This window comes from Oncorhynchus nerka, linkage group LG2 (assembly GCF_034236695.1).
Source record: "Oncorhynchus nerka isolate Pitt River linkage group LG2, Oner_Uvic_2.0, whole genome shotgun sequence".
Taxonomy (NCBI): domain Eukaryota; kingdom Metazoa; phylum Chordata; class Actinopteri; order Salmoniformes; family Salmonidae; genus Oncorhynchus; species Oncorhynchus nerka.
The window spans coordinates 28,857,042-28,883,383 of record NC_088397.1 but is presented as its reverse complement, the minus strand read 5'-3'; the positions used below and the strand labels follow the sequence as shown (position 1 = coordinate 28,883,383).

The following is a 26,342-nucleotide window of genomic DNA, read 5'->3' as shown; positions in this document are numbered from 1 at the left end:
CACCTGCCCTGAATACCTGAATGTGACACGGGGGTAACTGTGTCACCGTGACAGCAATGGGACAATATAGGTCCTTTGAATCAGTATGAATCGATGTTTCTATTTCTTAGATGGCATTTGTTGGCCATCTGAAGGTGAGCATCATTGGATGGGGCCAGGTGTGTGTGTGTATGTGATTGTGACATGTGTCTTCTCAGATCACGAGGGTCCGTAAGGAGAGGGCGAGATTGGCTTCCACTGGAGTGACGTTTGTTCGTTTTATGTCATTCATATAAAAGTACCGGCTGGCAAAGCTCATGACATCTGAGGGTGTGAACGACAGACAGGCGGAGGGAGGGTCTGCGCCTGGTGCCTGTACAGTACTTAGCAGAGTGAGAGAGGGAGGGGAAGTGCAGTGCCTCCTAGACTCTCCAGGCTAAAGAGAGCCTAGGGGGCAAAAGGACTGCCTCGGGGCAACAGGGCAGCCCTGTTAGGCATGGCTCTGTTTCTGGATGGCTCCCAGGCCATGGGGGCCGCGGGGGCCTATTACTGCTTGATCCGGAGGAGGTTCAAGAGGAGACGCAAGAAACGCTCCGAGCGCAAAGGTACTCCGCTCCAGGATGGCTCGGAGGGATATAGGCTTTGTGTGTGTGTGTGTGGAGGGGAGTGCTCGTGTGGGCTTGTGTGTGTATCTGTAGGTCTGTGTTTTTTTTTGTCACTGTACTTAACATTGATGGATTGGTTTATTGACTAATGCAAGGATTGCTCTGGTGTGCTTGTGTATTTGGTTACAGAGTTGTGACCAAAATACTGTGTATGTTGTCTCTGAGAATGATGCAGGCAGTTTTCAGATATTGGATACATGTCATTGAGTTTGGGATAACAATATGAGAATTCATGCATAGAAATGCACACTGCTGTGTGCTTCAAGAGCATGTTCGAAGTTTTTTTTGAGGCAAACCTGTATTTGTGGTAGAATCGTGTTACTTTATTTTCCACCGAAACATGAATTTGTGATGTCGTATTTGTGTTCGAAGGATCAAGAACTGTGTTAATATCACATGTAATCTTCCAAGAGTTTTCACCCTTTAAACAGAGCTATAGTTATCATACATTTAACTCTGAAGCGTACTGTCGGTGCCACTCAGACTTCACACACACTATATACCCGTACGCATGATGTGTTCTATCATTTTCTATGACAGGATACAGGCTCAGTTCCGCGCCCGTTGCTTTGGGTGATGGCAATAGGCAGATATATTCACTTTCAAATTAACTTTCTGCAACGATGGGGGAACCGGTAGTCTATTGCAAGGCGAGCAGATAGGAGTTTCAATTCTGAGAGGTGTCCATGCGAAAAGCATAAACCCTCCTTCCACTCCTGGGCTTTAATCTCTGGAGCGTGGATACAGCATGGTGATAGGCTGTTTGGTCTCTTTGCATACTGTAACGTCTCCCCGTCATACACAGTCTTTGAGATCCAAAGTTCTACTAGAGAAAGGGGAATCTGAAAGGAGATTAGGAATGTGATGGTTAAGTAAAAAAAAAAGATCTGATATGTTGATTTATAAAAAAATATATATTAAAAAATCTAATAATATTCCTGAAGTGGATGGAATATGTACACTTGTTTCTTCGGTTTTCCCCCCCTATATAGAGTCTGGAAGGTATAGAGAGAAATAGCAATAGCGTCTCTCCGCCATGCGTCATTGGTCAAAGCCTATGAGCAAATGAATGTGTTTTTTTTTTTGAGGATTTAAGGTCTATGGTAAACACAGGCTGAGATCGCATATGTTTTGTTCTATGAGATAATCTTCATTAGCGAACATCACTTTTTGTGAATTTTTAAGCATTTATGTCATTTTTTTTAAAGCATGCGAAGAACATAAAGGCTTCATCATTTATAGAGGCCACGTTAACTGACTGATATTATCTCATAGAACAAAACATATAAGATCTCCTAAGCCTGTGTTAACCCTCAGACCTTGTTTTTGGCGTTTATCCCAAAACCCCACTCTTTCTCCATTCATTTTCCCCATAGTAATGGCTGAACGAACCAGAGGTAACTCATTTCTGGGTTTTTTAGGAAAGGGAAAGGGGGATACCTAGTCAGTTGTACAACTGAATGCCTTCAACTGAAATGTGTCTTCCGCATCTCTGAATCAGAGAGGAGGAGGGAGGGGGCTGCCTTAATCGACATCCACGTCTTCGGCGCCCCGGGAACAGTGGGTCAACTGCCTTGCTCAGGGCTGCATGCTGGCGAGCGCTGTAGACAATGTCTAACTTTATAAGAAACAAGATGAATCTAGTTTTCCCCAGTCTTCCAATAATTTCTTGAAGTGCTTGGTCGGAATCCTCAGAGCGACGTAATCTGTTGATGCATTATGAGGAAGGACGCCAGTAGGGATTATTACATTGTTGCAATAATAGTCTGTCAAGAGGTAAACAATGAGCTGCCACCTTGGCATATTAATCATATGGATTAATTAAAGGGAAGTTCAGCAGAAGCTTTGAATTATTAGACACGTTTAATATTCTGGCATAAAGCCGCCTCCCGTGACTGAATGAGTAAATCAAATCTATTGTAGTGGAACATTTAGTAAGTATATTTGGGACTGGAGATATTGTAGTCTCTCCGAGCATTATCTGTAATGTGCTGTGCTGCCTGCTGAAGTCATTTTTGTAATATTCTCGCTCCGTTGGGTTTAGACATGATTGTCAATGGCTGCTAATATTTCAATGGCTAAGTAACTCTGAAGCTTACTCAGTCCCAACCCTCACATAATATTTGAATGCGGATTCCATGTCTTCGGGAAACACTCAGAAGGCAACACAGCAATTACTTGTCTCATTCTGTCCCGAGTAAAAAATACATGAATTTGGCTGTAATCCAAGGTAAATAGTTCAAAAGTATTCCGAAGATTTTCCCCACTGTTTACACCCTGCACACTGGGAAGTTATACGTAGCATAATTTCCGCTGTACCTTCATGCTAACTGGTGTGCTGCGAGGTGAGGTGAAGTGTGAGTTTAATCTACTGGGGGAAGAAAGTGAACTCCAGACAAGGTAAACGGATGGATGTGCACTGTGAGGCGTACACGGCTGCTCTGCAAGACGTACCCCGCGGCCCGATGACGCTGAGGGATGTGTCTGTCTAGCCTGCCTGAGCCGTATGCCATGAATCTCTGTCAGACCTAACAGTATCCTCTTCTCTGATAGGTGGGGGGTTGATAGTGATACTTGATAAGTGGCTCTGCTGTATCCAGATATTTCTGGTCTCCAGTGAGCCCTAAGGTAGCTGCGTTCCGTTCTAGGTTGTTCTAGGTATATGATTTAATGAACATATGTTGTATTTTGGCTTTGGTACCACCGCCACTATAATCAGTGGTGTAGCGGTGCCTGGAGGAAGTGGTTATAGCCCAATGTTGAACACAAAACAAAAAAATCTATCGGCCCACCCAGCGAAGGAAAGTGTGAAAAATTGTGTGAGAAACGGTGACATACACTAAATGACCTAAATGGATACATACCATATTGGTCTCTAACAGTCAGGCCAACCCAAGCTGTACCGTGTAAATAGGCTAATAGTAGGTCTACTATTGAAATAGATAAACGAGGCTGTTAAATCAGAAATTGCACAGGTTTCACACTTTTTTAATAGAAAAACAACACAATCGGATGTTCAAAGTCCACACCAATGCTTAAACCACATCAGGAGGACCTTTGAGGTCTATGAAATGTAGAATTTTTGTTTGTGCAGTTACCCTTTAATTGAAGTGTGCAGGCACCTAAGCACTGTTTGGTTAGCGAAAACACTGTTGCACATGAGATAAGAGTTTGCAAAACAATTGGCCACTGGATTAATGCAAATAATCATGATATCATTCTGCCAGGTAGGCATAGTCTACTTTGCAGTTGACATTTAATTGAGCAGGTTTTTACGAAACCATTTTCATCTACCAGAAGACGGTTAGCGTCGCTGTTTTTCCTGTTCCTTAATTGTTTGAAACCTGGACGTTTTACTTCATGTTATTTTATAAAGAAGTCTTACCTTACGTGAAAGTAGCCTTTAGCCAAAATTCCACCGTCGAAATGTGGAAGCAATTATTTTTTATAAAGACTTCCTAATTTGCATTCTCCTGTTTCTATTCGTTTTCTTTACACTTCCTTTCATTGTCTAGCAGGCATTAACCTAGACATATTAGCGACCCATGATCGTTGTTGCATCTTTAGATCTACATTCTCTCTACATTTCTAATTGATATTTCCATCTCTGTCCATGAAACCACTTGCGTGTGCATTTTAGAATGTGTTTTCTGCAAATTGCGTTTAGGAACATTTCTGCGTAAGCCTACTGCCGTGTGCACATTGCTGCGCTGAAAATGTGAAGAAATAATAGTTTATCAACATTTTAAGCTAAACCTTCTGATCTGCTCCATCAGCCTTGCTAATTGATATGGCGTATACCTCCGCTACACTACTATGACACGCATCATGGGGATTAAGAAGTGAGCATACACAATGCCCACTGAAAAATAAATGGGTATACCTGCGTTTACCCTCCACTACACCGCTAGCTATAATGTTACATCAAGCTGACCCTCTCAAACAGTGGCCACCTCTGCCTCCCCATCCCCCTCCTCACCCCTCTCCTGGCTAGTCGGCCTGTCTGTCAACGTTACCTCCAGACCTGGTTAAATCAGGAGCCGTGAGGTATGAAATTCAACATCTTCCCCTTCCCCTCTCTCTCCATTCCCTCCCTTCTCTCCCAGAGATAGAGGAGCACCTGGCCCGGCCTTGACGGCAGCGGCAGCGGGGGAAGACAGCGATAGTCATCTGTTGTGAGCTACGGGGTTAGTGGTGCGGAGAGAATGGCTGGGGATGGGAAGAGAGCGGCAGAGCTAGGAACCTGGAATCTCTCATCTGTCGTATACCTACCTGCTGAGCACCTTAAAAAAATGGTGTGCCTCCTCAATGTACGGTGTGGGAGAGAGTACAAAATCACCTGCCTGATTCTATGAAGGTAGCTGACTACATGTGACACAGTTGGACCGTTACATGAAGGGCATTTGCACAGTAGCAATTTTCAGCACTGGAGGCCAGGGACCAAAGGGCAACCTGTGATGGCGTTAAATTGATTTGATCCGACTGGCTGTCAGCCAGCTGGATAGGAAGGAAGAGGGGCTGCTTGGGTGGGTGGGTTCAGGGCTCAGGGCGGCTAGAAGAATTTAACAGGAATATTGGCTTCCAGTCTAACGTGGTACTCCCAGAAAGATCAAATAATATACACTTGTGATAATGATTGTGTGTTCTGCCTTTGTCCTCATCATACCTGCAGACCAGAGGCTGGGAGAGATAAGCCTTATACCTGGTTTACCCTTGAGCATGACAGTGACAGGCCCCACTGCACTGCCTAGCCCTGCAGAGGGAACTCTGAGAGGTGATAGAATAGTGTACGTTTGTGCCTGCGTGCGTGAGTTAGAGAGAGATGACCGAATACTGTGTATGAATGCCAGGCTGTCATCAGTGTAGATCTGGAGACTTCGCTTCCGTTGGAGAAGACCCACAGGGGGGCTGACCCCTGACCCTAGCCCGTTTAAGTGACACTGATTAGCGTGTGGAATATGTACAGCGTCCCTGTCGCCCACTGCACCATCATAAAGATTGCATTGGTTCCTTTGGGGAAAATGGTAAAAGGACTGCAGCCACATAATGTCCTTGAAGACCAGGGGAGATTTTATTAGCTGTGCAGCAATGGCAACACTGACCTATATTACCCAGGGCTAGCATTTACAATAAAATGGACTGGACCCTTACTAAGAACGTTGGGGGAAAAAAATATATAAAATGCATTCCAGGTGACTACCTCATGAAGCTGGTTGAGAGAATGCCAAGAGTGTGCAAAGCTGTTATGAAGGCAAAGGTTGGCTACTTTGAAGAATCTTGAAGAACATTTTTTTGGTTACTACATGATTCCATATGTGTTATTTCATAGTTTTGACATCTCACTATTATTCTACCATGTAGAAAATAGTCAAAATAAAGAAAAACCCTTGAATGAGTTGGTGTGTCCTAACTTTTGTCTGGTACTGTATATCAGACAGATTGATATATACTGTAATGCTTTTTGATTTATTGCAATTCAGTATCAGCCCATTTCAAGGTTTTGATAGGTATACTTTCTTCATTTGAGATTTTCATGTGATTTCGCCCTAAATGTCACATTTCCATCGACTACTGCAACAGTTCAGTGATTTTTTCCATTGGGACTTTCAGGCTAATAGCCACACCATTTGTAACTGACAAACTGAAAAAGGTCAACCAATAAGGTTTGGTTGAATTTGCTTGGTAAAATTTCTTCAAATGGCCTTGGTGTTCAAGGCAATATTATGTTCCAATATGATTTACCCGATTGCATTTTAAGGTCAATAATTGTGGGATTTTAATGTCATTGTTAAATCTTCATTTAGCTCCCTCAGTTTGTACACTATTGCTGATGAAGAAAATAAAAGGAAAAGCTATGAACTAGCCTACTGCTCAGTTCCCTCTCGATCTGGTAGTTTATTGTGATTCGTTTTATAACCAATGAGGTACTATGTACAGTAGGTACTCTGATGATTTGGGTGGAGGTTTGGTCTTCTAGTTTGATATATCTTATGTTTGGATTGTCTCTAACAACCAGTTATAGGAAGGCAAATAAAAAGTAGTGAGGTACAGACAGCTCCCGAGTGGCACAGCATTCTAAGGCACTGCATATCAGTGCTAGAGGCGTCACTACAGACCCTGGTTCAATTCCAGGCTGTAATACAACCGGCTGTGATTGGGAGACCTTAGGGCGGCGCACGATTGGCCCAGCGTCGTTAGGGTTTGGCCGGGGTAGGCCGTCATTGTAAATAAGAATTTGTTCATAACTGACTTGCCTAGTTAAGGTTAAATAAAAAATAAAAAAACCAGAGTGCTCCCTCTGTCTGTTCCTTTCAGTTCTCACTTGCCTCTGTCTCCCTTCCACCATCTCATCTCATCACCTCTCCACGGCACATTGATAAGTCACGCCTGTGGCTTGACGGGGCCTGGTCGAGGGTCCTGTCCAGCGTGCCTAAAAAATGATCTTTCGCGGCGAGAAAATGAAGGGTGTGAGAGAAACATACGCCGCGCCGCCTCTGCTGCTTCCAATGTTCAAGGAAGCTTTTTGTGCTGGAAGGTACCAACACCTTGTTTCTCCCAAGTCCGCCCAAACCCAGTGGATCGATCCATCTGCGTTAGGCCGCTGAGGGGTGGCTCTGATAGTTGGTTTCAGCATACCCCTCCAGCTATAGTACTATTCCACTTCTAGAACCAGAACATTCCCCAACTTCCGTTGATCAATGTCTCCTCATGGGTTGTCTGGTTAGCGCTGACACCTCTGGCTGGTGTCTCCCGTCATCATCATCATGAGTGCAGCATTGTTTTCCTCTCTGATGGGATTTGAGTCGGTGGTTTATTGAGGGTATTACCAGCTCTTGACAAGGGTTGGTGATGGTCGACTGCTGATTGAGAGCACGGTACCAGGTGGTGAAATACATATTGTGGTGAACTTCACCGTAAATGCACATCATAACATTACATTTCATATTTCCACATTTTCTCTCCCCAAAAATTAGAATGGTTCTTTTTGATCACCAGAAAGTGTGGAATGGGTTTATCCTATCATATCAGGGGACAACACCTCAGATTTGATGGGAAATCATTTTTATATTTCCATAATAATAATATTCTGATTTTCTCTTATTTTCATAGGTGTCATCAGCAAAGCAATGACAGAAGGTATGTAGGGTGCTCATGTTGTCTAGTTTTATGCTACTTTAATCAACTTTTAATACGGTCCTACCATTTCACAGCATGTGCGTGTGCTCACGTGCAAGCCTGCTCGTGTGTACTGTACAGTATACTATGAGTACATGACAAGATTTGCAAGATATGTTCCGCCTGTGTAACTGTGTGCGGTGGTGCGTGAATGTCTATGTATGTCTGAGACAGGAGTGTGCATTCTTTGAAGGCGAACGACATCGGGAGACATTGTTAACTAGTTGTTGGTCTCTGGGGTCCAGGCTGTGTGAGATACTGTCTGTTTCTCCATAGGATGTGAATGACAGGCTTCAGACAGATCTATGTATCAGACATACAGCTCCAGACTCTCCTGGATTCCCTATTAAACACATGTCTACACCACGCAGACAGCATACGCTGCTATAGATACGGTACTGCAGAACCACATATTTTTGATGGTGGACCAGCAATGTAAATATGGCTGTGGCAATCCTTTATGGCTTTCACACATTGGTCCTTAGGATGAAATAGGGTGCTCGCATTGATTTGCTAAGATCGCGGGTTGATATTCATAGTCCTAAGATTCCCAACATTGATAACTTGGGGAGAGTGACTGTGATTAACAACAAGCTCAAACGTGTTGATGCTGCATATCCTTGTAAACTCATGCTAGCTAAAGTTCTCACGAGAAAACCTCAATCATGTTTTTAAATGTGAAACCTTTTAACATGAATAGCTAACAGAGGCTACACAGGCTGTGGATACAATCCAGTGTTGATATCTGTGAGCTTTGACAGTGAACAGAATGCCACTCCAAATCCTTGACGTCTCTCTCCCTACTTCCCTTTTCTTCAAATGTGTGTACACAAACTCACTCACAGATAACTACTTTTGTTGACATTTTCTCATTCCGCCCCAGCTAATTTCTGTCGCCCATTATCTTGGTGAGCGAATGGCAACCTAAAGCCTCGGTCTCCGTCAATCCAGCACACAAAGCAAGCAGCCGGCATTTCCAGCAAAGGCGCCAGGGCTCGGCGGCCTGATAACATTGTCAGCGCTAATGTTCGGGAGGAAGGAGTTGAGTGGCGGCGGGGGTACAAGGCCACTTCTTGTCACGCAGAGAGACGAGATTACACTGTTCAGGCTGAGAGAGAGGCTGGTTTGGTTAACACAAAAGCCGGCTCTGATCTTCGTACAACCAAAGCAGCTTAACAACAAGGCTTTCTTGGTTCTACTTGGTTCACTTATGTGATTTACTTACTATGATGTGCACCATTCACTGTTGTGTGTGTATAAATCTTGTGTGTCCTCCTCCTAAGACTGTCTAAAACCAGGCTCGTAGAAAAAACCCTGGGAAAGCTGACTGCCATAAAGAATATTAGGAGGCATATGGTTAACAAAAGCACTCTGTATGTAGCACTGTGCAATACCATATGTGTCAAAGAAAGGAAGTTAAAGACCCTCTTCTCAGCCCTGTCCACCAGCTCCTAGCACTAAGAGCAGCATTCATATCCTGCTGATTTCCTTTCCTGGAATGTGCATTGACTACCCTGCTCATTCTGGTTGTTGTTGTTCCTCTACATGGAATATTATCTCAGCTATGGCGCCTAGTAGACTACAGCTATGTATGTGGCCTAGGGGAAATATGGCAACAGGCACATTACCACACCATGTGCTTACTGCTATGGTTCTGGCCAATTCAGTGGCCTGCTGTGCTGAGAGCTGTGCAGCACTAGCGCTGTCCATGGTGCTGACAAAGAGCTACTCAACAAAAAAAAGAAGCGTCCCTTTTTTAGGACCCTGTCTTTCAAAGATAATTTGTAAAAATCCAAATAACTTCACAGATCTTCATTGATTTTGACCCCCCTCCCTGTTCAGGGACACATTATTCAATTTCAGTTAATCACACATCTGTGGAACTTGTTCAGTTGTTGAATCTTGTTATGTTCATATAAATATTGACACATATTTGTATGACAGTGAGAGGACGTTTCTTTTTTTGCTGAGTTTATATTCCTCATGAAACCTGTACTGGAGGCTATGGCAGCTACGGCCGCTACCCTTTCTTTAATACCCATCTGGCTCCCTGCGCCTGGCCATTATGACTCTGACACATGTTGAGCCAACAGCCACGCAGTTGCCTCCAGCACCATATTAGTGGAATAGGATGTGGTGCAGCTGGGTGGCTGTAAGGGGTCTGGATAGATGATGCCATTATAGCAAGATTGGATATCACTAGCTACAGACACCTTGGTTCAGTGAGAGCTCATTTTGGCGCCGACACATGCTTCATCACTCAGCTAAACTGATCTGTTCATGCAGGGCCAAGGCAATATGAACCATCATAGACCTGGTACTTCATTTAGTATTTGTCCACTTGAAAGTGAGAGCAAACCAAACAAAGATGACATTTGGACAAAGTAATGAGTAAGACTGTAACTTAACCCAGACCTCCATTAATCTTCAGTGATGCAAATATGACACTTCCTGTCCCTTGACCTCTGACCCCTGTCATGGAAATGCCAGCGATTTATCCACAAGGCCACTCTCCAGGAAGTGACCGTTCAGTCACCCCCCACAGCCAGGAAAGCAAGGTCCCTAATCCGTAGCCAAGAGTGTTGCAGTAAAAACCAGCCCGTCAACGTTCGTTTCAGCCCAGAAAGAAGCGTTGATAATTATCTGGTAATTCATTAATTATTTAATTTCCTGCACGGTGGATGACATGTAGAGTGACAGTTTGAGGATTAACCTAACGTGAATAACAGCAGCGTTGCGTCCCTTATCGTCCTGGAATGCGAGCGCTGCTGTCTCACGGTGAGAGCTACAGTTTACGACTGGGGGGGTGCAAGGGAGGTGATGGCTCTCTGACAGGCAGTCAGGAAGGGGGAGGCAAAAGGGGTGTAGGAAGAAATGTGAGCAATGTCATTTAATAGCTTCGACTCAATAAGGTGTCAGTTGTAGAAGCGCTGTCTAAATGAATGGTTTCTATTATCTACTATTATCTCCTCTGCTTTCATGTTGACTACAACAACAAACTTGCCGTTTGCTCCCAAATAGTATTGTCTTTTCTCATTGTCATTGGACAAGAAAAGTTGTTAAAAAGCAAAAACTTTTCCGTTTGACATTTTATGTATTCTATATCTAGTGGTGTCAGCACCCTCTCCTTCTTGAAAGTGTCATTACGGAAGTGATATGGATTTTTGTATTCCTCAATCACTCTGCCTGTAGTGGCTGGCCTGATTGGATAGATTCAGCAGGCTGCTTTTCTGTGGGAATGCTTATCAAATGCATCCGCTTCAAAGCAAACGGCACCAAAGGAATGCTTCTGCGGCAATCACAGATCATCTCCATTCAACTCCCTCCATTTTCCCTCGTCTGCGGGAGGACTTTGCAATTGGTTGCTTTTGAGAGAGAGGACACCAATTATACTGTCCCGGTCTATGTGAAGTATTTATATCTAAATATTATTGTTTCTATTTGAAACCCTCAATCATTTATTCCCCCCCCCCCTATTTACCATAGTCCTTCAAGGGTCTCTCCCCTCTCTTCTGAAAAAGAACTGTGTGGAAAACACTGAGAGTTTCTGTAACACGCCAATGCAATTGGTTTATCCCCTCAGTGTTCCTATGAAGTTACTGCATCTCATTCTGTCGACTACTCTTCCCTCTACAGAGGTGCTATGTTGTTATCGCCACACCACAGACCATTGGGGGGGGCAGAATACAAATCTAACACCCTATTTAATCCCACAGGGAGGAATAGAGAGCACAGACTACTATCTTCCCACATTTCTTGGCTTTGGTCAAGATAGATTGTGGAGATGAGTATTGGGGAAACGACAGTATGCCCGATACAAATACAGCTCGTATTGACTGATGTATAAACTGTAGATTCAATCACTAGTTAATTATATGGTTTCCTCGGGCAAATGAATATATGCAACAGCTTCCTTAGTGCTCTGTGACTGTAGGGTTGATTGGCTGGAGAAATGTCCTGTGCAAAATGGAACAGTGGAGAAAGATTAGCTTGAGGCTGTTTTTCTGTTTTACAATTATTATATTGATTTACTCTCTGTCCTTTCTGCTCCCTCTCTCCCTGACTTTTCGCTCTGTCTGTTTGTGGGTTGATATAGTATCGGAGCTTAACACCATGAACCATAGTTTCCTCCCGGTGGCAAGGGTATATCGCTCAGCCCATTGCTTCCTACAGTTGCTGTCACCGTCATGCTCATTTGTTCTGGTTACACTTAACTTTACGCTCGGTAGGTTATTTTCAGACATCCGACACTCCATTTCCATCAGTGTGTTGCAATCTTATATGCTGCAGCATTGATACTGTATGTTTAACAGGTACGTTTTTTTTTTTTTTTCATGGCTGTCTGGGGAAATATAATTGAGGTATTATATTTCTGTAGACTTCCTGTGTATTCTCAAATGAACCACATAGGCTACTGTACTGTAGAGCGCGTGAACTGCAGCATTTTCCAGAAGTGCTAGTTCAGGGCGTCCCAAACTTTTTTGACCCACGACCCCATTTTCATATCAAAATGTTGTTGCGACCCCACCAAGTTATCTAGTCAACGACTAATGTTGACTTAAACATTTTTGGGGGGGCTATGGCAGTTTATTACAAATCAGCCTGACAGTACTTTTGACAGTATTTCAATCTGAAGGAAGTATAGTTTCAAGCGACTGAAATGCAACAGGAAGGTATTGAAAAGTTCAGAAGGTCGTCATGCCATGCTTTTGTATGATCTTCTGTGTAGGAAAGAATGCACCATTCTTCCCCCCCCCCCTGTCTGATTTGGTGTCTGGTCTTGTCCATTCTGAGTCCTTGTACAGCTTGTAGAGGGAAACAGAAGACACATACTTGTTCTAAGAGTCTTATCTTTCAGTGACGGGGGTCATACTATTTCCAAGCTTAAACGGTTTCAAAGATAGAACCACATTTGTAGGAAGAAAACAGAAAATGCTCTGTTTATTACAACCATGTCTACAACCACACCAAGCGTGATTTAATTGATTTGATTTCAGTATGGGAAACGCTGAGCTAGTTGAAACCGAGGGATAATGGGACAGATATTAAAGTCACAAAAGTCTGCCCAGACCTATATGGTCTGTCGGCATGGACAGGATTAGTCCAGATGCTGAATATGTACAGTACCAATCAAAAGTTTGGGCACACCAACTCATTCCAGGATTTTTCTTTATTTTTACTATTTTCTACATAGTATAATTGTATAGATATCAAAACTATGAAATAACACGTATGGAATTATGTAGTAACCAAAAAAGTGTTAAACACTTTGCTTTGCTTCATCTTGGCCAGGTCGCAGTTGTAAATGAGAACTTGTTCTCAACTGGCCTACCTGGTTAAATAAAGGTGAAATATATATATATTTTTTAAATAAAACATCCAAATATATTTGAGATTTGAGATTCTTCAAAGTAGCCACCACCCTTTGCCTTGATGACAGCTTTGCACACTCTTGGCATTCTCTCAACCAGCTTCATCGGGAATGCTTTTACAACAGTCTTGAAGGAGTATGCTGAGCACTTGTTGGCTGATTTTCCTTCACTCTGCGGTCCAACTCATCCCAAACCATCTCAATTGGGTTGAGCTGACATAGCTTGAGTGGATCTGAAGTGAAGAATGGGAGAAACTCCAATATACAGGTGTGCCAAGCTTGTAGCGTCATACCCAAGAAGACTCAAGGTTGTAATCGCTGCCAAAGCTGCTTCAACAAAGTACTGAGTAAAGGGTCTGAATACTTATGTTAATGTGATATTTAAGTTTTTATTTTTAATAAATTTGCACAAAAAAAAAAAATCGAAAACCTGTTTTTGCTATGTCATTATGGGATATTGTGTGTAGATTGATAAGGGAAAAAACAAATTCAATCCATTTCAGAATAAGTCCGGAACGTAACAAAATGTGGAACAAAAAGTCAATTGGTCTGAATACTTTCCGAATGCTCTGTCTGTCTGTCTGTCCTACAGGTCGAGCTGGTGTGAAGCAGACCCGTAACCAGCCAAGGTTCTTCACCATGGAGGGAGATGAAGAAGAGCGCATGAGTGAGTCGTCGTCGTCGTCGTCGTACCCCACCCCCCACACTAGCTGTTATGCTTGTGAAGTGCTTTTAGACACTTATAATGTAATATCCCTAGTAGTGCAAAACTATTTACTTGGTTATATGCTTTCAAATTGAATACTGTTAGCAATAACACAACATTATTGGGAACGGAATCCAGAATTGTAGGCCTATAATGTATTAAATCTCCTCTCCCTGATTTGTTTGTGTCGGATTGACCTTGAGAAAGTGTCATCAGACTGTGTTTCCTGGCTCAGGAGGGTAGGATCAGAGTTTAATCTCCCATTCAGGGGGAGATGAGGGGATATCTCCTGCGTTATTTCAGACCATTTTAAGAGACGGATTCTAAGCTTGACCCCCTGCTCCTCTTCTCAAAGCTTCTAAAACCCCACAGAGTACCCTCCTCTAGGTTCTGAGAGCAGTTATAGTTCAGCCTTAAACTGGCTGCAACAAACCTGGGAGGGTTATTGAGGAAAAGATTCTCTTTCTATAGTCAAAATACAGGGTTTGGCAACAACAACAACAAAACAATTCCAAGCTCAAGGTACAGAGAGAGAGAGAGGGGCTGTATGTATCTATGCCCACAGTATGGAGCAGATGTTGAATTCATTCAGCGCATTGCTTTGGCTGGCAGTGCTTTGCCCCAGGACCGTCACATAGATCCCATTACACACTTGACAGTTATGATGTTAGGACATGTTATGTGTTAGGACAGCCCTAATCCTCCCGCTTCCCTGTTACACCAAACCCAACCCAGACGGGAGCTCACTTGGATTACTGTGTCGGTCAGGGACTTCCTCGCTGCACAGCACACAGGGAGGGTTGTTGGCAGGCCGACGGGCATACATTGCCAAGGTTACTCAAGGGCTTTCTGGTGTGTGTGTGTGTGTGTGTGTGTGTGTGTGTGTGTCAGAACTGAGCATGGTTGGCGACGGACAGTGTTGTCATGGCATGGTCAATCACAACGCTCTGTTGTTCAATAATCTCTCTTTCCCAACAGGGTTGTAATCACAACTCCACTCCTGTTACGCTGGGCGCTAGCGGCATTGTGTTTTTTACACTGTTTATATTTTCTCCTGCATGCTTGTTATTTTCTTTACCGCTATATACTCTGTACACTTTTGTTTTAGAAAATGATGATATACAGCTTGGTCCAGAGCTAAATTATAATGAAAATAAAATGGTTATTTGAATACGTTTTTGACTGCGGTGGAGCATGAAAATCCCAGAAAACACTTGTTTGTTTGTCTCCATTTTGGGGTGGCGGCGATATCCTTATGTTGTCCCTCTTCTTTCCAAGCCTCTTGTCGCTACCTTCTTCTCTGCTCCTGCATTTTGTACAAGGATGTATTTTATCCCTGAGCGCCGAAAGGAGTAACCTATCGAGCTTTTGCTGGAGGATGTTATAAATGAAAATTTACACCCAGTTCCATCAGCTTTATAATCAGGACGTGGCGATATGTGTTCCCTCAACTCCAGCTACATCTAATTTATTGATGCCATGATAAATACAAGCCTTTACAGTTAAATTGGTCATGCAGTCCTTCACAGGACGTTTCTAGAAGTTTTGAGAGCCAGTTCTTTAATAACACAGATGAGTAGATAGTCAGGAGCCAGATGACAACACTGAAATGTTTAGACATTTTGGTGGGGTTACTTTTGTGTTTACACTGCCTAGGTCTTTGGTAGTGCTTATTCTGAAAAATACACGAATAAATCAAATCTACAGATTTTCTTCAGAAGTCAGTCCTTTCATTAAGTGTTATTCAGCTCCCCCTTTGATTGTATTGAAGGTTTTGTGGCGATACTAATATTACTGTGTATTTAACATAGTGTTTTCTATAAGGACTACGTATAACTCTTTGCCAATCTAACATACAAAGGAACACACATCACTTGTCCAGTTACAAAGAGAGATAAAGGAATCTATAAATTTTACATTTACAAGATCCTGCAACGAAGGCGTTGTAAGTTACTCTTTCTGGGCACCGCAGGTTCCAGCAGCACCGACGTTAAGGAAAACCGCAACCTGGACAACGTGGGCTCCTCCTCCAAGGAGGGGTTGGGGGGTGAGGGGGCAGCTCACCTCCCTAATGGGGGCAGTGCAGGGTGTGGAGGGGGCAGAAAGCGTCCCTTAGAAGAGGGTAATAACGGGCATCACAATAACAAGTACAGGCCCAAGAAGCGTAAGAAAATGCCCGGGCCCATTCTGCCCAAAAATGCCCTGATGCAGCTGAATGAAATCAAGCCTGGACTGCAGTACAAGCTGCTGTCTCAGACCGGTCCGGTCCACGCGCCCGTGTTCGTCATGACTGTCGAGGTCAATGGGCAGCTGTTCGAGGGCTCCGGCCCCACCAAGAAGAAGGCTAAGCTCAACTCGGCTGAGAAGGCTCTGCGGTCGTTCGTTCAGTTCCCCAACGCCTCCGAGGCGCACATGGCAATGGGTCGGACGCTAACGGTCAACACAGACTTTACCTCCGACCAGGCTGACTTCCCAGACATGTTGTTTAATGGGTTTGAGACCCCGGCCCCTCCGGAGGAGTCCTTCTACCTGGGTTCTAACGGTACCAATGGCTCCCTGGGACTAGTAGCATACCCCCTGCTAGGGAACTCAGGTGCTACCGCCCTGAGTCAGTCCTCGTTAGGCCTACCACCCACCTCCTCCGTCCCGGCCTTCGTCTCCCCCGCTATTGCCAAGAACCCTGTCATGATCCTCAACGAACTACGACCCGGGCTAAAGTACGACTTTGTGTCAGAGAGTGGAGAGAGCCACGCCAAGAACTTTGCCATGTCCGTGGTGGTGGACACGCAGACGTTCCAAGGCTCAGGCCGCAATAAGAAGCTGGCCAAGGCCCGTGCGGCGCAGGCTGCTCTCTCTGCCCTCTTTAACATGCAACTGGACCAGACACCGTCCAGACAGCCCATACCCAGAGAGGGCCTGCAACTGCACCTGCCACAGGTAAGGACTACTACTGCCCACAACACGTTCACTCAGTGACTGTTGGATGACATGCTTGTTTCATATGGTTATTTGAAAAGCTTTACTTTGAATATAAGGCACAGAATAGCACATAGTAAACTCATAACGCAGGACAAACCCCCTCTCCCCATCAAAAATCTTGTGGAGCAGTAGAACAATTGTAGTAGTATGCAGAGACTCGTCTTAACTCTATCTGGGTGGTTTAGCCCCATGATATAAGAGAGCAATGGTCAGATATGTCAGTTTGGTTCATCCTTCATTGCAGGCAGTATTCAGTGTTCACTTCCTATGAACTATTCTCAGTTTAATTGACTTAATGGTTTAACCAGCTCATTATAAGCCTCTGACAGGGCTTAATTGAAAAGGGAGACGAGGCTTTGAGACAGTGGTGCATTACAGCCTTGAACGTTCCACGTTGCATTGTGTACACTCAAATCTATTTACACGTCACTTAATCCCGTGCCCCTAATCCCTCCTGCCTGAGATAACGACTGACGAGGCAAGGTCAATTAAACTGCAATCTTAATTAACATCAGCTCCCGAATGCTATTCAAACATACCTATTGATCAGACAAGATGCCTGCTCCGTTGGCCTGTTTTTAGAACAGATCAGTCAATGAAGCGGACGGATGATTTGCGTTGCAGCGTTTGAGCTCCCGGGTGTCTTGTCTGTCACTCGTCCCCATCTAAACCCTTTTACCTGCAGTAGGTATGTCTGATCCCTGAAGAAGTAGGCACCTCGAATCTATTATACCGCACGAGCCTGTATACCAGTTCTGTTACCCGAGCTTCAGTTTGAGAAAGCAGTGTCTCTTAGGGGTACCCTGGATTGTCATTGCCTCTGTGATTTCTAATGTACACCTTCACGTGGAGGTTTCGGTTAGATTTTCAATTGATCATCGATCAGAGCTAATATGATGAAGCCGGAAAAAGTGATCATCATAACGTTTATACTTCCCCAGGAACTTTCCCCTCTCCTCCCTCCCCTTATCTGTGTATTGTCTTCTATTCTGTCTGGGTTTAGTCTCTGGTTTAAGGCCTGGGTTTTCTTCTGATGTATCTCATGCTCTGCTTGGTGGTTATTTCAGGTTCTAGCTGATGCTGTGTCCGGTCTGGTAGTTGACAAGTTCAGTGAGCTGACGGATAACTTCACATCCCCTCACGCACGACGGAAAGTCCTAGCAGGCGTTGTCATGACAACAGGTACTGTTAGAATAACTTTATTTTACCCCCCCCCCCCCCCCCAAAAGGAACTTTTAATTTAACTTGATTGTTAATCTCTGATTCTCCGTCGAATCGAGAGAGCCCCACTGATGCTGCATGGATCACAACTGGGGGTTTCATTGGAGACTAATCACAAAAGATGTTTGTGTATTTTACATTGTGGAATAGGTATCACTTCACGTTTCCTAGTTGATTTTATCACTTCATCATGAAACATTTATATATCATGTAAAAATATGATACACTGTATTCAGTAGACTATGTCGTTTATGTACCATTGTAAACCATTTTTTGTCTCACAATCCACACATCCCACCCAGGCACCGATGTCAAGGAGGCACAAGTGATCTGTGTTACCACGGGGACCAAGTGTATAAACGGCGAGTATATGAGTGACCGCGGGCTGGCTTTGAACGACTGCCATGCTGAGATCATTGCTCGTCGTTCCCTCCTTAGGTACCTGTACGCACAGCTGGAACACTTCCTCAGGTAAGTCACTGTAACCACGGAGACTGGGTTAGTAGAAACTGACTGATCAACAACACTCAAAAAGTGACATTTTACCAGAAGAAACAAATGCCAATGTAGAGAGACGGGTTAACCTTTTCTTACCACACACCTGTCTGTCTGTCCATCTGTCTGCCATAGTAACAACAGAGAGGAGCAGCAGAAGTCGATGTTCACGAGGTGCGAGAACAAGCGGGGCTTCCGTCTGAAGGACAACGTGCAGTTCCACCTGTACATCAGCACGTCGCCCTGCGGAGACGCACGCATCTTCTCACCCCACGAGGCTGCCTTCGAGGGTGAGACATCTCCCTAGGCGGCTCTTCTTCGTCTTCATTTTAAGAATGCTTCTTCTTCGCCATTTTCAAGGCTTATTTCCTTTCCATGTCATCCACAGATCAGGGAGACAGGCACCCTAACAGGAAAGCTCGTGGTCAGCTGAGGACCAAGATAGAGTCTGGGGAGGGGACCATCCCTGTGAAAGTCAGTAACACTATCCAGACCTGGGACGGGGTACTGCAGGGAGAGCGGCTGCTCACCATGTCCTGCAGTGACAAGATCGCCAGGTCTGTATCTGTCTTTGACACCACTCCTTGTTACTATGTTTACAGTTTAGCAACCAGTCAAACTATCACCATACAGAAGGAGTCCAGTCATTTTCATGGAATGACGATTTAAATGTGATATTCATAAAAACACCAACAATGTAAATCTACCATTTATGCCATTATTGTGAACTTCGTCCGACTTTTCACGAGTCAGCGATAGCCGCAGCTTGAGCATGTCTTGAGCATGTCACACGGATAGAATAAGCCCAGAGAACAAGCCTCGAAGAAACAATCTAAATCAACAATTTTGTTCATGATTACACACCTGCAGTTTGAGCAGCTGTTACAGTTCCTAGGGCACTCCCAGCAGGGATGCCATTTCCGTGGAGATTAATCAAAGGGCTAATCACCGCTCTACCATAATCACACCTGTAGCACTGCTCTGTTGGCAAAGTGATTGGGACTTGAGAGAGGGTAGCTAGCCTGAGGAATGCACCAATCAGAATCATTTGAATAGCATCTGACTCCAGGCAATAAAACACCCTTCATCACTAAAAGTGGAGCTTAGTGTTCGAAAAATAGGAAATGTCCAACTGAGAGGCTATTACATATTATTTTCTTCAACCCATGTTGCATTTAATAGGGAGAGAAAAACAGGGCACAAGAAGACATTTTCAAATTCAACCTCTGCGTTCAGATTGATTTGAAATGTTCAGGGTAAAAATCCAAAATGCCGAGATTTTTAATTTTTTTTTAACGTGGACTTGGGTCTTATCCGTATCGTGCACTCAGAAATGTCTGTGCTTTGAGGTGGTGAGACTCAAAAAGGTCATGTGACTCAAAAGCAGCGCCTCCCTTTGAACACCACCTCTCACTGCCGCCCTTCTCTCAGGTGGAACGTAGTAGGGATCCAGGGCTCTCTGATGTGTTACTTCACAGAGCCCATCTACTTCTCCAGCATTATCCTGGGAAGCTTGTACCACGCAGACCATCTCTCCAGAGCCATGTACCAGAGGATCGCTGACATTGAGGACCTGCCTCAGACGTTCAACCTCAACCGGCCACTTCTGAGCGGTAAGGGGTCTGTCTGGCTGTGATCCTACCCGTCCTACATCCTGCCCCTACTTAGTTTACCGTCAGACAACAGCCCCTGGATTGTCCTGACCACATACAGTACCAGTCAAACGTTTTGGACACACCTACTCAGTCAAGGGTTTTTCTTTATGTGTACTATTTTCTACATTGTAGAATAATAGTGAAGACATCAAAACTATGAAATAACACATATGGGATCATATAGCCCTCACACTGCCTGGAGGTGTGTTGGGTCATTGTCCTGTTGAAAAACAAATGATAGTCCCACTAAGCGCAAACCAGATGGGATGGCGTATCGCTGCAGAATGCTGTGGTAGCCCTGCTGGGTAAGTGTGCCTTGAATTCTAAATAAATAATTGACAGTGTCACCAGAAAAGCACCCCCACACCATCACATCTCCTCCATGGTTCATGGTGGGAACTATACATGTGGAGATCATCCGCTCAACTACTCTGTGTCTCACAAAGACATGGCTGTTGGAAACAAAAATCTCAAATTTGGACTCATCAGACTAAAGGACAGATTTCCACCTGTCTACTGTCCATTGCTTGTGTTTCTTGGCCCAAGCAAGTCTCTTCTCCTTTAGTAGTGGTTTCTTTGCAGCAATTTGATCATGAAGGCCTTGATTCACACAGTCTCCTCTGAACAGTTGATGTTGAGATGTGTCTGTTACTTGAACTCTGTGAAGCATTTATGTGGGCTGCAATTTCTGAGGCTGGTAACTCTAATGAACGTATCCTCTGCAGCAGAGGTAACTCTGGGTCTTCCTTTCCTGTGGCGGTCCTCATGAGAGCCAGTTTCATCATAGCGCTTGATGGTTTTTGCAACTGCACTTGAAGAAACTTTCAAAGTTCTTGAAATTTTCCGTTTTGACTGACCTTCGTGTCTTAAAGTATTGATGGACTGTTGTTTCTCTTTGCTTATTTGAGCTGTTCTTTCCATAATATGGACTTGGTCTTTTACCAAATAGGGCTATCTTCTGTATACAACCCCTACCTTGTCACAACACAACTGATTGGCTCAAACACATTAAGAAGGAAAGAAATTCTACAAAATAACTGTGAACAAGTCACACCTGTTCATTGAAATGCATTCCAGGTGACTACCTCATGAAGCTGGTTGAGAGACTGTCAAGAGTGTACAAAGCTGTCATCAAGGCAAAGGGTGGCTACTTTGAAGAAGCGCAAATATAAAATTACTACATAATTCCATGTGTGTTATTTCATAGTTTTGATGTCTTCACTATTATTCTACAATGTAGAAAATAGTACAATTTAAGAAAACCCTTGAATGGGTTGGTGTTTCAAAACGTGTGACTGGTACTGTATATCTCACAAAGGAATCTTTTTATGTCACTTTCTCTTCCCTGCAGGAATAAGCAACGCAGAAGCACGGCAACCGGGTAAAGCTCCTAACTTCAGTGTGAACTGGGCTGTGGGAGACCAGGGGTTAGAGGTTATCAACGCCATGACAGGCAAGGACGACTTGGGACGGCCCTCGAGGCTCTGCAAGCACGCCCTCTACAGCCGCTGGGTGCGCCTATACTGCAAGGTAGGGTACTTATTATTCCGCACAACACCTTTATATACAGTCGTGGACAGACATTTTGAGAATGACACAAATATTAATTTTCACAAAGTTTGCTGCTTCAGTGTCTTTAGATATTTTTGTCAGATGTTACTATGGAATACTGAAGTATAATTACAAGCATTTCATAAGTGTCAAAGGCTTTTATTAACAATTACATGAAGTTGATGCAAAGAATCAATATTTGCAGTGTTGACTCTTCTTTTTCAAGACCTCTGCAATCTGCCCTGGCATGCTGTCAATTAACTTCTGGGCCACATCCTGACTGATGACAGCCCATTCTTGCATAATCAATGCTTGGAGTTTGTCAGAATTTGACACAGGACTGATGGTAGCACTCACCTTGTCTTCTCCGGACAAGCTTTTTTCCCGGATGCCCCAAACAATCAGAAAGGGTTTTCATCCGAGAAAATGACTTTACCCCAGTCCCCAGCAGTCCAATCCCTGTACCTTTGCAGAATATCAGTCTGTCCCTGATGTTTTTCCTGGAGAGAAGTGGCTTCTTTGCTGCCCTTCTTGACACGAGGCCATCCTCCAAAAGTCTTCACCTCACTATGCGTGCAGATGCACTCACACCTGCCTGCTGCCATTCCTGAGCAAGCTCTGTACAGGTGATGCCCCAATCCCGCAGCTGAATCAACTTTAGGAGACAGTCCTGGCGCTTGCTGGACTTTCTTGGGCGCCCTGAAGCCTTCTTCACAACAATTAAACCGCTCTCCTTTAATTTCTTAATGATCCGATAAATGGTTGATTTAGGTGCAATCTTACTATCAGCAATATCCTTGCCTGTGAAGCCCTTTTTGTGCAAAGCAATGATGACGGCAATGATTCCAAGCACCACCCTCATTTTGAAGCTTCCACTCTGTTATTCAAACTCAATCAGCATGACAGAGTGATCTCCAGCCTTGTTCTCGTCAACCCTCACACCTGTGTTAACGAGAGAAACACTGACATGATGTCAGCTGGTCCTTTTGTGGCAGGGCTAGAGTGCAGTGGAAATGTTTTTGGGGGATTCAGTTCATTTGCATGGCAAAGAGGGACTTAGCAATTAATTGCAATTCATCTGATCCCTCTTCATAACATTCTGGAGTATATGCAAATTGCCATCCTACAAACTGAGGCAGCAGACTTTGTGAAAATTAATATATGTGTCATTCTCAAAACTTTTGGCCACGACTATACTCTCAGGTGGCTGTTGCTGTGCGTGGCTGGGTAGTTGAGACTTATTATGTTCCAAGAACTCAATTTAAAAGGTTTGACATCGTGTTTGTTCACTTGATTGTTGAATCACTTCTTACCGTGTTTTATTCTTGTCCAATTAAAACCTCTCTCTTCCTGCCTTTTAGCTTTCACAGACTCTGAGAATCAAAGGTGCCAAACCCAGCTTGTACCATGACGCCAAACAGGCAGCGATGGAGTACCATGCTGCCAAGCAGACTCTGACCAAGGAATTCCACAAGGCAGGACTGGGAGCCTGGGTCAAGAAGCCTATCGAACAGGACCAGTTCTCACTCCAGTCCTGAGTGGATTTAAAAAAAATAGAAATAGAATGACTATGTTGTTCTAAAATGTGTATGTTTGTTGTCACGGGGGGAAAAGGGAGGCTCAGATGAAGATACTTCTCCTACCAGCTGTTTAGACTTGATTTGTTCTGTGTTTTGGATGATGCTCACCCAACCCTTGCGCCCTCTCCTGATCACTCCACTTTTGACCGTGAGACATTGAATTTTGTCTGATTTGATTTTCTCAATGACTCACTGTAAAGGCTTGTTTTCCGCGTCAACCAAATGACTGTTGTTGATGTTTTGTTAGTTTAGTGATGTTTATTCCACAACACTAGTAACCTAACACGTGACATATGACAGCTGTACAACTGGAAGCCTGGGATTTTTTAAACAGATTTTGTTGATACATTTTATAAATCAGTACATGCAAAAATCAACTGAAATCAGTTGGCTATCTACAGACAAACCTCGTCTACACTCACTGTATGTTTATGCCAAATATATAGAAGGCTTTCAAGCTCACCTCCCAGTAGTGGTCATAACAATGACTATTTTGCTGTCTTCTTCCTAAGTATTAGTGTTGTGCCCATTTCCTCTTGTCTTGAAGGCGGATGTCCTCTCTTACACTTTTCATGTGCAGTCTTTTCTTTGTTTCTGCTGTGAGATATAAAGCATTGCACTGTCTGAGGACGATATGTTTGTTTGTTCTAGAATAGTGATAGATACGTGTGTTTTTTGATTTTCTGAAAATTTGTTTGAGAATGCTTTCTATACTGATAATGACGTGTTTTTATCTAAGTCTATCTGAGGTAGGCCTAATTAACTTCTGAAAAAATATTTGATTCATGTTTCCCTTTACAGTGAATGACATAAATTATACTAAGGTACAATTTGGCCTTTGAAATGTACATTTCTATGGAAAGATATTCTTGCAGGATGGCTCACACTCTTGTGGTTGCCAGACAGATACAGTGGACTTTATGTACTGCTTTTTATTTGAACACACAGACAACAGTTTTGCTATCATCATGTGCCATTTGTTGAGAGCTTGATAAAAAAAAACGAGCGAAATTATTTGAGCTTATATTTAGCCATGAGTGTTGAGGTGACTTGAGCTAATGTTCCTTGTCTGTCATCATAAGCCTTCTTACCTCACCAAAGATGATTTCTATTAGCTTTTTGTTTCTTTAATGTGTAATATTTGTTTGTACAAAGTTTCTGGTCACTTCATTTTGATTACTGTGTTTTATACTGCTCAATGTCATCTCTTTGGACTATTTATTTTGAAATGAATTGAAATGGATCCCTGTGTTTAATGTAGCAATTTAAAAGTATGAACCTGTAGATCATTTTTGACCTGTTCTGTGTCATTTTTAACAATTAACAGGTTACCAAAAAAAAATATATATATACCCAAAATGTATTTCTAACAGGCTCGGAAATGTTAATGTACAGTACTTTATCCTAGTGTACTCATTGGAATCGGACTACTCTCATGAAAAAGCCCATTTTGTCATTTTCCCCCTTCTGTATTGTCACATTTCTCATCCACATTTGGCATGTTTTCTTATTTGTTTATTTTAAAAAGAGTTGTAAGAATCCACAAGAATCAAGGCAATTTCAGTTTTTTGAAAGGGGACCAAGCACAGCATGTGATGTTTAAAAAAAAAAGTAGTGAATGGCTGGTTTAACCATTGTGAAGAACTTTTGATCACTCCGTCCCAACCTTTGGGTGTTATGAGGGGGTCTGCTCTACCTATGTTTGCTTTCTCTGACCAAGTTGTGAGCGTTGACTGTGAACTTTGACCGGGTCTTTTGCCGTCCTGTAATGGTTCATGCACTGTTTGATTGATGTGCCCAGTCCACTGTAGTCTCTAGAATAAGGGCCCTAATGCATGAGCTCTCGCTATAAAGCATGAGGAAAAATCAAATAAAACAAAACAGATAAACAAAAATCATACATGTAGAAAATGAGAAAAGACCTATAAATGAGAAATATAATAAATGGTAACATAGGTAGATGTTGTATATAGTTGTCTTTATTTCAAACACTATTTGCTGCCAAGTTCACTGCATTGAGTAATTTCTTATTTTATACACAAAGCAATTATATTGACAATACAATACTTTTCAAAAATGCGACAGAAATGTATGAAAAGAAAAAAGTGGCATTATGATGATTTTATAGAAAATAGCGTAATAGCAATGATGCTAACACAATGCTAGGGTGCTGCTCTGTTTGCATTAAAGTAACTGTCCAGAGAAAATCTACATTTTAAAAGCTTGTATTCTGTTTGCTCATATCCAAATAATGTTGTTGACTCGTCCTTTTCTTGTAGTTGTGGACAAATAATACACTCAGCTAAACCCCATCTCAAAAAATGCTTGAAATTTGCTTGGAGAATGACATCCTCCTCCTTGGCCAGGACAGGTCTTTCTGTGATTGGTCTAGCAGCCCCCCCCCCCCCCCCAAATTCTCTGGTGGGGAGAAGGAGTCTAAGGGAGACAGGCTCAGGAGAGTGCACAAGCAGCTGGTGTTAACAAACAGGACAAAGCCTTTATAACAACTATCTAGCCAGTCACTTCTATTTCAAATTTTGTAGTTTGTAAGAGCTGGCTGTTTAGAAGCCGTAAACTAGCATGCTAACTTTAGCTATCGAGATTAACTTAGCTAGCTGGCTAGCCAACAAGAAAGCAAGCTAAAGTAGATCCTCATCTCGCCGTTCCCTTCTATTTTAAATCCTGTGGTTTGTAACTAAAAGTTGGATGTCAAGAGGAAACCTAGTTTGCCGTGATTGACTGATACAGTGGGGCAAAAAAAAGTATTTAGTCAGCCACCAATTGTGCAAGTTCTCCCACTTAAAAAGATGAGAGAGGCCTGTAAATTTTCATCATAGGTACACTTCAACTATGTCAGACAAAATGAGAAAACAAATCCAGATTTCATTGTAGGATTTGTAATGAATTTATTTACAAATTATGGTGGTAAATAAGTATTTGGTCAATAACAAAAGTTTATCTCAA

The 26,342-nt window shown here is 43.2% G+C and overlaps 1 protein-coding gene across 2 annotated transcripts; it reads left to right on the top strand.

Moving 5' to 3' along the window:
* Positions 1–294: 294 nt before the first annotated feature.
* LOC115133924 (double-stranded RNA-specific editase 1-like) lies at positions 295–25,337 on the top strand. 2 transcript variants are annotated; one of them, XM_029667361.2, is made up of 11 exons: positions 295–584; positions 7,755–7,781; positions 13,784–13,858; positions 15,870–16,834; positions 17,944–18,058; positions 18,400–18,568; positions 18,728–18,882; positions 18,981–19,149; positions 20,024–20,205; positions 21,599–21,777; positions 23,160–25,337. In XM_029667361.2, exons 1-11 carry the CDS (start codon positions 476–478, stop codon positions 23,334–23,336), a joined length of 2,322 nt encoding a protein of 773 aa, XP_029523221.1. In that variant the 5' UTR covers positions 295–475; the 3' UTR covers positions 23,337–25,337. The 2 variants fall into 2 exon arrangements, with proteins under 2 accessions (XP_029523221.1, XP_064881721.1); XM_065025649.1 differs by lacking the exon at positions 7,755–7,781.
* Positions 25,338–26,342: the final 1,005 nt, after the last annotated feature.